This window comes from Haliotis rufescens, unplaced genomic scaffold (genome assembly GCF_023055435.1).
Source record: "Haliotis rufescens isolate VD_foot unplaced genomic scaffold, xgHalRufe1.0.p SCAF_16, whole genome shotgun sequence".
NCBI classification, from domain to species: Eukaryota; Metazoa; Mollusca; class Gastropoda; order Lepetellida; family Haliotidae; genus Haliotis; species Haliotis rufescens.
Window position 1 is genome coordinate 2,865,107 of NW_025963846.1, and position 13,877 is coordinate 2,878,983.

Sequence of the window (13,877 nt, forward strand, 5' to 3'; positions counted from 1 at the left end):
GCCGCTTAAAGCAGTATTTCATTCTTATCAAGGAGTGATTTAGGAGGAAGTCTTTTGAAGGTTTGGACATTTACCACTTTGGTGGAACCTACGAGCACGGATATGGTGCTGACAACTTAGAAATATTATCACAGCGAACCGGGATTCGAACCCACTATTATATGTTTTGGGCAGACCTGACAGACACAGGACTCAACTCACACATGGAAGTTTTGTTTTTGTTTGTTATTTAATGCCACACTCAGCAATATAATATTCCAGTTATATGACGGCGGTCGGTAAATAATCGAGTCTGGACCAGACAAGCCAAGCCAAGTCAGTGAGCCTGACCACCCGATCCCGTTAGTTGCCACGTACGACAAGCATAGTCGCCTCTTAAGACAAGCATGGGTTGCTGAAGACCTATTCTACCACGGATCTTCACGAGTATTGCTTCGCCTTGGATGACTGTGCCACTCAGGCTCCCGATTGACAAATTAAAGCACCACTGTGTTAATGTGCCGAGAAGACCAAACTTGGGCTTTCCGGAGGGGCTTTAATAGTTTTAACGGTTTTGACCCAAGCAGGATTCCTTTGGAAATATAGTAAAGACTGATAATGGTGTGTTCATAGCATGAAAGTGTTGAAAGAAATACAACATTTTCTCAGTCACATAATCTATCATGACGTTTCTTAAACGATTGCCTTGGCGACGTGACAATTCTTTGGCCATAAAACATCCTATCCAACCCCTGTCCTGTAAAAATATTGTAAAATATGATAAATCACCAACCAACAGATAGCTTTGAAAGATTTTATTATATCTCAGACGCTCAAGGCTACCAGATTATCGCATGTACCCTGAACATAGTTCATGATATATATGAATGTCTGCTACGAAAGTAATTTTACAACTTTTATATTGATCTATATCCAACAGGAAATGACAGTGTCTATTTCGATATCGACGAATTGACGGGTGCAATGTTCATGAGGACGGCGATAGACTATGACGGTCCAAATGGCACTCGGGTCATCAATGATTTGATTCTGAGTGTGGTTGACAAGGGAGGTAACACTGCCAACGTTTCTGTCGGTATCAACGTAACGAACGTGAACGACAACCCTCCACTGTGTTCTCAGGATGTCTACAGAGCTAATGTAACAGAGAATACTACGTACGGTAAGTCAGGGATCTAGATATTAGTATTGAACCAATTAGTATTTATTCATATGTTATCAGTCATTTTAGGTATTTGGCTGTTTTCTTTAGGTGTCCTATATATTTTTACTCTCTGGGTTGGGACTGTAAGGTAAAAAATGAATTTTAAAAATAATTCTGCTTTACCTGCTGCTTCAGGTAACTTCTGTTGTCTTCTGTTCAGACCGCCTCCGTGGTCTAGTGGTAGAGCGTCCGCCCGGAGAGCGGAAGGTCCGGGGTTCGATCCCCGGCCACGCCATACTAAAAGACGTTCAAAGATGGTACTTGTTGTTACCCCGTCTGGCGCTCGGCATTAATGGGCTAAAACAAGGACTGGTCGGCTCGGAGTCAGTATACTGTGTTTGAGTGGGGTATTCATGTTAAACTGCGGCATGGTATCTCGGTTGGCTAGCACTATAAATCGGCATCAGTCCGGACTAGTAAAAGCAGCCACACACACAATAATCTTGGACGCGACGTTAAACCCAATTTCACCTTACCTTTCACCTCTTCTGTTCATGTCCTACCCCAGGTTCGTCACAGGTCGCACAACAGCGATACACATCTCAGTTTCAATAAACGAGACGTAGGTTATGCTAACATTCGATCATTAAATAAACAGGTGTAAAGGTATTCGGGTACGCAAGCTGAAATGGCTGCATTGGCTATTTATACACACTATTGTTTGCTACTGGTTTAAAAAAAAATAAAAAAAATGTTTCATGCATATGTGTACGCAAGCAACTCCAAATTGGGTTATGGTGATTCATTGTGTGTATTTTACGCAAATACGCCGTCTATCTGGACCTCTGGTAGGTTGTTGCACGTGATAACCCCGTACTATTCGGTGCCAGCTTTCTCTGCATTCGGCTCATCTCACACAAACAGGACCTCGGCCAGCATTGACAGGAATCCATATTGGAACAGGTTTCGTGCACGTGACTATCACATAAACTGGCGACAGTCGCGAACGTTATATAACTGTTCAAATTGTTTTCGATTACTTTTGTCTTCAAATCAAAGGGTATTTCCTGATTGGAAAACCTTTTCGAAAACGTCATGGTATGCGACATACATGACGCCTTACGATTTACATTGGAACAATGTCGCTACTTTGCTGCCCGAGAAGTAGTTATGTTGGTAGCTGTTGGTAGCTGTGCAAGGCGAGTGGACCCGAGTGGGCCCGAGGAAGATATGTTATCCTACCACTAAGAGTGATTGGTATTTTGGGTTGGGTGTCACTTAGTTGCCAGGACTAGTTATCACACACTGTGTAATGAGATCTGAAACTCAGTGTGAGATATTGTTTAGAGGGTGTTTATTCTTGCAATTGACAGGAAATAAGGTGACGTATCTGCAAGTATTCTTATTTTGTGGTTGCGGAGGCAATCTTTCGATAGGGAGAAGGAAATTTAACATTCATGCCATCGATTAATCGATGGTAAGCCTTAATGGTGGCTTGTAGGTATTTCTCGTATGTGTTTGAAACCAAATGATTTAATATCAGTGATAGATTATCTTTTACGTTGGTTGGTTTGTTTGTTGTTTAATGCCGCACCAAGCAATATTCCAGCTATAGTGAGTGAGTGAGTATGGTTTTACGCCGCTTTTAGCAATATTCCAGCAATATCACGGCGGGGGACACCAGAAATATGGGCTTCACACATTGTACCCATATCGGGAATCGGGTCTTCGGCGTGACGAGCGAACGCTTTAACCACAAGGCTACCCGACCGCCCTATTCCAGCTATAAGACGGCGGTCTGCAAATAATCGACTCAGGACCAGACAATCCAGTGATTGATAACGTGAGCATAAATCCGCGCAGTTGGGATCGATGACATGCATCAAACAAATCAGCGAGCTTGACCACCCGATCCCATCTGTCGCCTCTTATGACAAGCATAGTCGCTCTTTACGGCAAGCATGTGTTGCTGAAGACCTATTCTACCCCGGATCTTCACGGACCTAACTTTTACGAGAAATAGTAGCGATTTCAACTTTTACGAGCAAAAGTAGCGATTTCATAGTCGTTGCATATTAAATTGAAATAAGCAATCATTTATATTTTATGATATCTGTCCATTTACAGATGAACCCATTCTGACGTTACTTTGTACAGATGAAGATGAGAACACCTTCAATTTCACAACACACATACATGGCATGATCCCTAATGCAACATTCAGGCTTGTGGGACTTGAACTATTTGCTGATGGTAGCAACATAGATTTAGAATCTCTGGAACCTGAAGATACACATTTCCTACTCATTGCTACTGTGGCAGACGGTGACGGAGAAAACAGTTTGACAGCGACAGTGATGATCGATGTACAGGTAATACCTTAATCACATACTAAGACACCCGTCAGATCTGATATTTCAGAAAAAAAACTTCCTTCTAAAGACACCAATGCCATCCATACAGACCGAACTGACATACAACGAAACCGTACATTTGGTTTTAAAATACTTTTCTGTTATCGAAAATACTTGAAAAAAGAAATTAAGCCTGAGGTTTTACGAATAAATTAAAAAAATATATCTTTCATAAGATATGCTGGATGCTTCGGAAAATAGTTTTGTGGGTAGAAAACAGGTTTTTAGAGCAAAAAACATTGCGCGTTTAAAAAAAGTGTCCGAAAACATATTCTGTAAAGAATAAAACTCCCAGCTGCCCTAGAATATCAAATAACCGGTCCCTAAAATATTTCCTCAAGCACGACCTATTGTTGTCATTTCTCCTAAATATTAATGCATTTATTGTATGATTTAACTCTTTGTAAAATGCACTAAACTAATATGATTAAGGTTTCACGCCGATATTAGAAATATTCTAGCGCTATTATGAACATGTTTTATCCCGTATTTGGGTTTATTTATGACTATAGAAGAGTGAGTACACACACTTCGACCATTCTAAACATTTTAATGAAAAGAAAATTACACCCTTCGTCTCTGCTCGCAATGTTTCCCATATTACCAGAGGTGGTTTCACGCCACAAACTTACACTTTGTCAATATATGCATGCAAACATAACTTTATGTGTGTGAACATTGCAAAAATTGTTTGCAAACTATTTTGGGGCAAACTTTTGTCGAGAATCGGTCTCTGTTCTCCCCAGTATTTTAGCCAACAGTTTATGGTTTCAACTTGACGTGTGAATGGTTGTCAAATACATTTTGGTCACCTAAAACCAGAAACTGCGTTGATATCAGATGAATTATATCTGCTACGCCTGCTACAAAATGTCTCCAGCGTTTGAGAGAAGTGAGAGGAACTAAATAACGCCAACACATACATGTGTTGTGACTAACCATTTTGAGTTTGCAAACATGTGCGTGAAATAACTGCTCTGAACTTGTGATTCATTTATCCGGATGTCACCGAGTACTGGCCAACTATCAACTAAATTCCTGTCATATATTGATGTGTCTTTTTTTTAAATGTTACAAAAAACATTGTTACAGTTAGTGGCAATCTCAAGTTATAATATGTTGATGTTATGTGTCGATTTTTAATTTTGTACGGCTATGTTTCTTTTAGATACTGTCAAAGAACGAGTTTTCGCCAGTGTGGAAGTACCCTGAGTCTACAAATGGGACATTTCCACCCGTATCTGTCCCCCAGGATGCCAGGACAGACACGGTCATCTCCATGTTCCAGGCCACTGACCAGGACACGGGCACAGACGGACACGTCACATATACTCTAGGGACCGTCTCAAAAGGTAATATGTTCTTTTAAGTGTTGAAGTGAAGTGAGCCCCCACACTGACGCACGTGATTTACCTTAGATGTCCCTCCATATCTATGTGATCCGAGAGCGGAAAGTTCGGGGTTCGATCCCGGCCGCGTCATACCCTTTCTAGTGCTCGGCATTAAGGAACTAAAACAAGAACTGGTCGGCTCGGAGTCAGTATTCTGTGTCTGAGTGAGGTATTCATGTTAAACTGCGGCGTGGTATCTCAGACGGCTAGAGCTATAAAATCCAGCTAGTACAAGCAGCCAAACATACATACACAAACACACACATGCATGCACGTCGCTATATAAGTACAATATAAATGAACCACACCTCACCTCCAAGGGATCAATCTATGATTTAAATAAAGACGACATATACCTTTCCATAATCATAAGAAATAAATATCTGTTAAAAGCACTACAATCACTTTATCATATTTGGGGCGGTCGGGTAGCCTAGTGGTTAAAGTGTTCATTCGCCGCGATATTGCTGGAATATTGCCAAAAGCGGCGTAAAACCTCACTCACCCACTCAGTTTATCATATTTAACATGCATTTATAAAACTATTAAATAGTGATGATACCAGGTGTTCGCGAAAAGGTGAGCACATCCTGCCCCGCCGCTGGCAACCATCACAAACTAATACAAAAGCTATTGTTCGCCTGAACAAATACAGGAACGCATTGTTCAAGGTGAATTCGAAATAGGGAATAACATCGGACATCCTTTTTGTCACTGATGAGTCAAGTTTGGAAATGTACCCCACATGTCCATCATAAAATATTTGAAAGGCCTTGAATATTGTACCCCTGATCAAGCAAGTCTAATGACGTTTTTGAAAGTTTCATGGAGAGAGCATGCGCTATTGCTCCTCAAAAGTTGTGCAGCCGGAGCTGCTGGAACATTGCTTGACAAGAGTCTTGATTTGGGGAGGTCAGTGACTACTGCACCAACAACTGAAATATGAAGTACTTGGAAAGCCTTAAGCTAATGAAGGATCGGACTTTTCTTGTTTGAAACGAAACACGGGTAAAGAAAATAAATCGGACATGGACGGAAGAATGTAACAAGCATGCCTCTTTGCATGGCAACACCGATTGGTTTTAATGACATATTTGCATCCCATTCGACTCATTGTCTGTTTGATTTGTGAACACTTCAAATATTTATGTGTATGTGACGTCCGGTAACACCCTGTTAGAGAATTCCTGTTTCTGGTTGATGTCACATTTTCAAGCATAGATTTACATACATACAATGTACATGCTTTAGTAATTTAGTTAACTTAAACATAAACAATCCCAACGTTTGTCAACAGATAACGGTGACAACATTACTGGACTATTCGAGATCCACCCACAAACTGGGAATTTGTACCTGAAGGAGAGCATGCTGAAACAGAAAGGTATCCAGGACATCAAGTATTACGACATACAAATCCTGGCCCGGGACAATGGTTTCCCGCAAGAGGAAATCCAGGGGGTCATCCAAGTGAAGGTCAAACATTCCAACAACCAACCTCCCTACATCGAGAAGACAGTGTACAGTGTATCAGTGTCCGAGTCGGCTGGAGTAGGCACCGTGGTGGTCAACATCACTGCGACTGATCCTGATGGGGGCAACGTTACACTGTCGAAGACAGGGAAGGATGAAGGTGTTTTTCAGTTTGATGGCCTCGGGTTGGTAACCAAAACTGTGTTGGATTTTGAGAAGCGGAGTTATTACATTTTACAAGCAAGGTAATAAAATATTCTAAAATTAAGTTTGCATATCAAATTTTAAAGTGAAAGAAACCTCTGAAGTATTGCCATGAAACCCATACCACACATGTTTAAATGGTTGAAAATCATTTTTTGCTTTGTAATAAGTTTTAGAATTAAGGCATAACCAAATATATAAGAATAGTTAAAATGAGTAAAAAATAATGAAATTTGGAAGTTCGAGAGAAATTCTAAATATAAGCAAGACCATGACCCCAAAAGAAGTGTTCATCTTATATGTTTGTACGGTTATTAGCTATATTTCCTAAGAAAATAAACTTGGGTCAAAGACGTGTTCATTTTCAGATATTGCAAAATTCTTTTTCAAAACATCTAAAATCAGTCTTTAATTCTCATTTATATGACACCTCTAATAACTCTCAATGATTTGCAAAGGTTTTGCCCATCTCTTAAATTATGCACATCCCGGTGGCCTAAAAGGACTCTTATCAAAGCTCGAACTTTAAAGATATTTATTGAGATCTGAAAAGTCGATTAGGATTTTGCTTTATATCATAATTCGAATTGTTGGAACGGATTCATGTTAAACCTTTGTGGAGGGCATGGAAGGATAATGGTGTAATTTTCTTTGATGGTCTCGAGATAACAAAACCTTCTGTGGATTATGAGAATAGGTATTTTTTATTTAATGATCTAGAAATACGTTTTCTCAAGGGTTCCATGTTGACAAGGTGAGATGCTAAACGGCCAGACAACAGAACGTATCAAAACATCACAATGTCTTAATGTCTGGTATCTGTGAACCAACTCAATCAGATCATGACAATACCTGCTCATTACTTCACCATCGAAAAACCTGTTTCTTGTTTGTTTCATTTATAGCCCCAATCAAACATGGGTTTATACTTTCTTTTGCCGGTCTGTCAATTTAAATTTGGTTTTGATGAAAATCAAGAATAGTGAGGAATTGCCATATCGAGAGGTACATGCAGGAAAAACCTGAAACAGTTTACAAGGTCCAATATCAAAATATGCCATATAAGAAACACCCCTGTTCATGTATCTTAAGTGTTATATGCACACTGAAACGCATTTGTAATCTTCAGTGCCAGTGACGGTGAAAGTGATGCATCATTCATCGTACACGTATCTGTGGAGAACCTTTATGACGAGGTTCCAGTGATCACACTCTCTGATGTCAGAGGAATTCGGGAGGAGATGCCTGTTGGGTCCATCATCAGTGACATATTCAATGTGAAGGACAGGGACAGGGGAGATAACCTGAATTACTCTCTCACAGGTAAGTGTTTGTCTTATCACTCCGTCAGTCATGGGTGGATTTGTTTAGGTTTACCTTTGATATTTTAAGTAGGGGTGATGCATGGGCCCAAATGGTTGAAGGTGTTGCGGCTAACTGTGGTAAGTTATCAGGTGTTCCAATTGGCACTATACATGCTTATATAATGTTGGTAACATTGACCGTTGATAAGGTCTGGAACTTTATCATTTGTTTCTAGAGCTTCTCTCCTTCTCTCCCTACTCCTTCAAATTCCGGGAATGGTTGCCTAAGAAAATATCAGTAATGGAGTTTGCATGTGTGAATATTCCACCCGTTTGTTATTGATTCAAATTGAAAATGACACAGATAATGGTTCCTATAGTATCCTGCCATGGTAACATCAGCGATATGCATCAACTCTGTCACGCTTCCCAAATTAAAATTTAACTGTAAGAAGACGGAGTATGTGTCCACACCCAAATCACGAAATTTATTGCAACAACACTGACAAAAGAGGAGTTATTATCCGAAACTCTACACACACATCCCTGCGATCTCCTATTTTTCAATACAATACAAGTGTTCATCAATATCGCTGGGTGATTGACCTTCATTGGTAGAACAGTTGATGACTGTTCTGTACTGTTTTATTCTTTTCAATGCTCAGGAGTTTGTATCTCAGAGTTGAAGTCAGTTATCTCCAAGTCAGTGGACTGAAGCATGGCCAATTGTAAAAGGTGATTTAACACAGGTCATGACTAATATGTTTTAAGACATTCACATTTCTGCTCGTATTTTAGGAAATGACTCGGCGTATTTTGACATCGACGTTTCATCAGGAGAAATGGCTATAAAACGTTTGATCAATTACGACGAAAGTTCTGGACTTCATGAATTTGTTGACCTTGTACTGATCGTCACTGACAAGGGAGGTAACTCTGCAAACGCTTCACTGAACATCACCGTCACCGATATCAACGACAACTCTCCAGTTTGTACACAGGCTCTCTACAGGATCAATGTGACGGAGAATAGAAATTACGGTAAGTATAAGCTTGGTGACAAAAGTACTGAAGGTAGTTGTTTTTGGAAACTTAATTTTAGGGTAACAAATATTTTTACAATAAGAATATTATTTAAGGATAAACAATTAGTCACAAACAGATAAGATATTTGAAGTATAAATGAGATGTCAGGCTGGTTGTGTGAAGAGAGAAGATTGGCCATTGCTTACTGGTAATCCAGAATAAGTTGAACCAACTCACAAAATGCATTTGAGACATGTGCATGTAGCCTGTTCACAGAAGTTGGGCAAAGATTGCTGAGTCATAGTTTGTTCCAGTTAGAAAGGGTGCATGGTTACTGTGCGTGTGCAGGTCATGACGATGAAATTGACTACACTCCCATGGACACACGTGTTGCTCACAAGACAATTAAGAGGTCGGTGTGACAAGTCGATACCAGAATTCTCTCAAAGTCGTTTGAAGAAATATTTTCAAACAAACAAACATGTGAGAGCTAGGTAAGCATGTCCAAATCATACATTCTCAGGTTTGAGAATTGGCCTATAATGTCATAAATTACATGGAGAAAGACATACAAAGATATCTCAACCATTGTCAAAAGCTGGCATTGCCTCTGGTCTGTCTGTATCTACACTAAAGCTCACCGGTATACTTCGCAAAATCGTCATCAAATCGCAACTTGACGTTTCGACCAGGGCGCTGTTCGCCAAGTTGTACACAATTCGAATGTAGTGCGAAAACACTGCCAACTCAAGACATTTATATGACATGATCAATACTGATCTGAATTATGGGAGTTCTGGAGAAAGTGTATGCTTATCTTTAAACATTTCAGTTTTTAGAAAGGCCTAAAGCGCAGTCCAATTGGAAGGTGTTAATGAAACGGAAATATATTGTTTCAAAGTGCATGCAGTACTTACGTGCAATATGAAAAACAACCGAGATGAGAACCGGCCAATCATCTTTATTGAAGAAACGTGGTTGTGTGTGCACCACACTGTCCCAAAATGTTGGCAGTTGGAGGGTGATATGGGTATAGGTGGTGTTCAACCCCCGCCCGGGGCCAGACCTCAGCTGATCATAGGACATGCAGGGTCCGAGAACGGATCAGTGCCAAAAACACTGCTTATATTGAATGCAAAACTAAAAAACAGGTGATTAACATAATGAGATGGGATAATTTCTCCACACGGTTGCAGGAAAATCTGATCCCCAATATTCCACCGTCATTAAGTCTGATAAGCCCGTCATTGCTTTGGACAACCTATCATATCATAGCAAGCAAGTGGATAAATGCCCAACAACCGCTAATAGAAATGAAATAAAAGCATGGTTGCAAAGGCTTGATCTTGCGTTGATGATAGATGGAAGATACCATGCTAAAACAACATTGACAGGCTTTTCTGCGTTTACCTCTTTAATATGAATACTTAAACTCAATTGACTTGATATGGGTTAATGAGAAGAAACTTGTTGCCAAACAAAACTTGCAGTTCACAAGGAAACATCGCTTCGAACTGCATGTGAGAGAACGAATGTCTGCAATCGGTGCCAAGGAATAGTCAGAATGTTGTAAGCATGTCCGGTGTGTTGAAGATGGCTACTGGCAACGGGAAATAGCGGTTGAAAGAAAAATGGACAGCTGTCAAACGAGTGGATGAGATACAGAAACCGCATCAGAATATGAAGACTAGTCCTATGATTATCCAGTTATCTCAGTATAAATCCAGCTAGCAATATTACGTTTACAGTATGCTGAAACCCTATACACAATCACATGGGGTAATGTCATTGAGTCAACTATCACGACCTTAAGGTCTCATCCTTCACAATCACTTGATGAATGACATGACACTATTCATTATTGTTCTCTGGGGTAATAAAGGTATTCCATTTTGACAGCTACGGATCCCCTTCATTGTTATCTATGCAAATTTTATGCAACCGTTTTCACAGTCATCGGTGCCTCACATCAGCGCGTACTATTATGTGCTCTTGAACTCGTCACTAGAACTCGTTAGAGCCGAGAAAGGACTTGTCCACCCACTACCCATTTCTTCTTAATGGTACGCGCCAGTAGGACGGAACTCATACATAGTCATACGGGGTTAATTGTCTGGTCACTTGCTGACATGTAGTGGTATTCATTTGGATGTAACATCAACAATTTAGCGAAAGTATTGGATTGCTCTGTTAAGTTTGATTAACCAAATGGGTCCACGTTGTCTCACATCTCACACAGACTCTGTATCAAATTTAAGAAAATTATTATTTAGAAATGAAATGAAAAAAACCCCTTGTATGTTCGTTGGTATAGTATCTGTCCTAATGTGTATGAATGCATAACAACATAATGCATGAGATACAATGTAGGTGACATGTAGGTGTCAATATATATGGGACACAGCGTGTGTTATAATGCGTGTGTTAGAGTGTATATTTTCCAATATCTTTGACATAAGCGTCATAATGAAAATGATGTATGTGGAAATATCTTGTAGCACTTAGTTCGTGCAAGGAATGATCGTATGCATGGTTCCATTGTGGGACTAGTCTTAGAACCAGAGGACGCATGAATAAATGTGTTCTTCATCTTACATAAACTGTTTGGAAACAAAGTTAGGCACTTCGGTGATCGTTTTAATACGGTTTTATATCCTGTAACATGTCAACCCACAATGTATGTGTATGTGACGTTCAGGTATGTGTTTCGTAAAACAGATGACTCAGCAATGTAACATTCTTCTTCCCACGTACAGAACATCCACTACTGAGACTGACATGCTCAGACAGTGACAGTGACGACGTGAACCTCACCACCACGCTGAAGGGAGCACCTGACAACATCACCTTTACGGTGTCGGGGACGGAACTGTATGTGGAAGGCGACAGCATAGACTTTGAGGCGCTGAAGGAAGGGGCATCGTCATACATCCTTACCATCCTTCTTGAAGACAGACCTGGCAGCGTGGACTGTCAGAGTACTAATGTCATGATATATGTGCAGGTATATCAACCTTTCATCCAGTGTTGTATAGATAATATAGAAAATCTGCAGATGTCAGAAGAATGTGCCCTTATTGTAGTGTACATGAAGGATATGTACCCTTTAATCGGGGAAAGACTTTCGTTTCTACATGCCTTTTGTACTGGAGCCTGAGGGATCTAAAAAGTTAAAATACAATTTATAAGATATTCTGTTTTTGAGCTGTTGGTAGGTAGATAATGAGGAATGTGTAGAAAGATTAAAGTAGTTTAAAATGAGGATGATACTACAAGTCACTTTTACAAGATAGTATTTTATGTAAGTATTCTTAGAAAACTACTCATAAAAGTTGCCTAACGCTCATGCTTTACTTTAAAGGGTAACTTATCAAAGCTTTGTGTCTTTAGTTTGTAGTTAAGAGTAGTGATTGAGTGAGTGAGTATGGTTTTACGCCATTTTTAGCAATATTCAAGGATGCAACTACTTGTGTGACGAGCGAACACTTTAACCACTGGGCTACCTAACCGCCCCAGTTAAGAGTAGTGTGGTATTTGTCGTATGTATCTTCTACAAAACACATCTGCTTGTAAGCAGTGCATCCTATATTATAGAACCAGATCCACAAGAAGGGGTCACAATTGCTGCCATAGGGATGCCTACTTCTTGACTAAAAGGATTACCCCCAAATTTTACATGGTTGTTATCAATGAGGATGTCAAGCATTTCACATTTTGTTTTCCCAGAATGACATTTGCTTTCGTTTTTGACAAATTGTCCTGAACCATTGAAGATAGATATGTGACTAAGTCTGAAACTATAAAGAATCTCCTCTGTGGTTCAAGCTTCTCCTGTATGTACCAGTACTACCACGTTTACAGTTTCTCTGATAATACACAGTTTCTCCTGAATGTATTTTTGTACATTTTGTCTTCAGTATGCTCATTTTATCCCCCTGTTTATAAAAAAATCCCTTATGTATATGTATGCAGAGTCTTTTTCGTACTGTCTCAGTATGTACAAAACATCTGCAGTATGTGTATACACGTATACTGTCTCTATTGTCTCTAGTATGTACACGGTGTATCCATTATGAATGTCTGAAGTTCTCGATCTCTAGGTTCTTTCAAAGAATGAGTTTGCGCCAGTGTGGAAGATCCCTAAACCTGACAATGGGACATTCCCACACGTAACTGTCCCCCAGGACGCCAGGACAGACACGGTCATCTCCATGTTCCAGGCCACTGACCAGGACACGGGCACGGACGGACACGTCACATATACTCTAGGGGCCGTCTCAAAAGGTACCGTGTCCTGTAAATCGTAAATCGTATATAAAATTTAGACTCAGAAAGGTCATTTTATTATCCCCCTGGTATGTAATACGGGGGGATATTGTAATCAGCTTTTCTGTGCTTCCGTCCGTCCATAATATTTTTTTTGTCCGGATCATATCTCTAAGACTAATAAGTATTTCTCATGAAACTTTGCACACACAAAAACCAGGTTGTCACATAGTGCCTGACACATTGTTACACATTGTCGGTACTATAGCATTTGTATACAATGACATCTCGATAACTTCATAATCCTATATTTATAGCTGAAGATGATGTAATTGTAAGGTCCTGACAAAATCCTTTCGGTGCAGTGGTTAAATACGCTCATATCGATCTACATATGGACATATATTCGAAGGTCTCTATGTCTTAGAGTTAAAAATGTATCACCGTCATATAGCCTGAAGGCAATATAGTGAATGAGTGAGTTCAGTTTAACGCTGCTTCTTCCAGTTATTTAACGGCATGTCAGATTGATGTTGTAGGAAAGCCTGAGTGAGTGAGTACGGTTTTACGCCGCTTTTAGCAATATTCCAGCAATATCACGGCGGGGGACACCAGAAATGGGCTTCACACATTGTACCCATGTTGGGAATCGAAC

General features: G+C 40.0%; 1 protein-coding gene across 1 annotated transcript in view; it reads left to right on the top strand.

The window, feature by feature from the left end:
- The window catches only part of LOC124144897 (protein dachsous-like), a 105,113-nt gene that overhangs the window by 84,702 nt on the left and 6,534 nt on the right, over window positions 1–13,877 (top strand). The window contains exons 48-55 of the mRNA XM_048396705.1: window positions 920–1,162; window positions 3,272–3,516; window positions 4,727–4,910; window positions 6,247–6,667; window positions 7,756–7,949; window positions 8,729–8,971; window positions 11,713–11,960; window positions 13,057–13,240. Coding sequence (XP_048252662.1) covers window positions 920–1,162; window positions 3,272–3,516; window positions 4,727–4,910; window positions 6,247–6,667; window positions 7,756–7,949; window positions 8,729–8,971; window positions 11,713–11,960; window positions 13,057–13,240 — 1,962 coding nt within the window. The remainder of the gene's footprint in view (window positions 1–919; window positions 1,163–3,271; window positions 3,517–4,726; window positions 4,911–6,246; window positions 6,668–7,755; window positions 7,950–8,728; window positions 8,972–11,712; window positions 11,961–13,056; window positions 13,241–13,877) is intronic.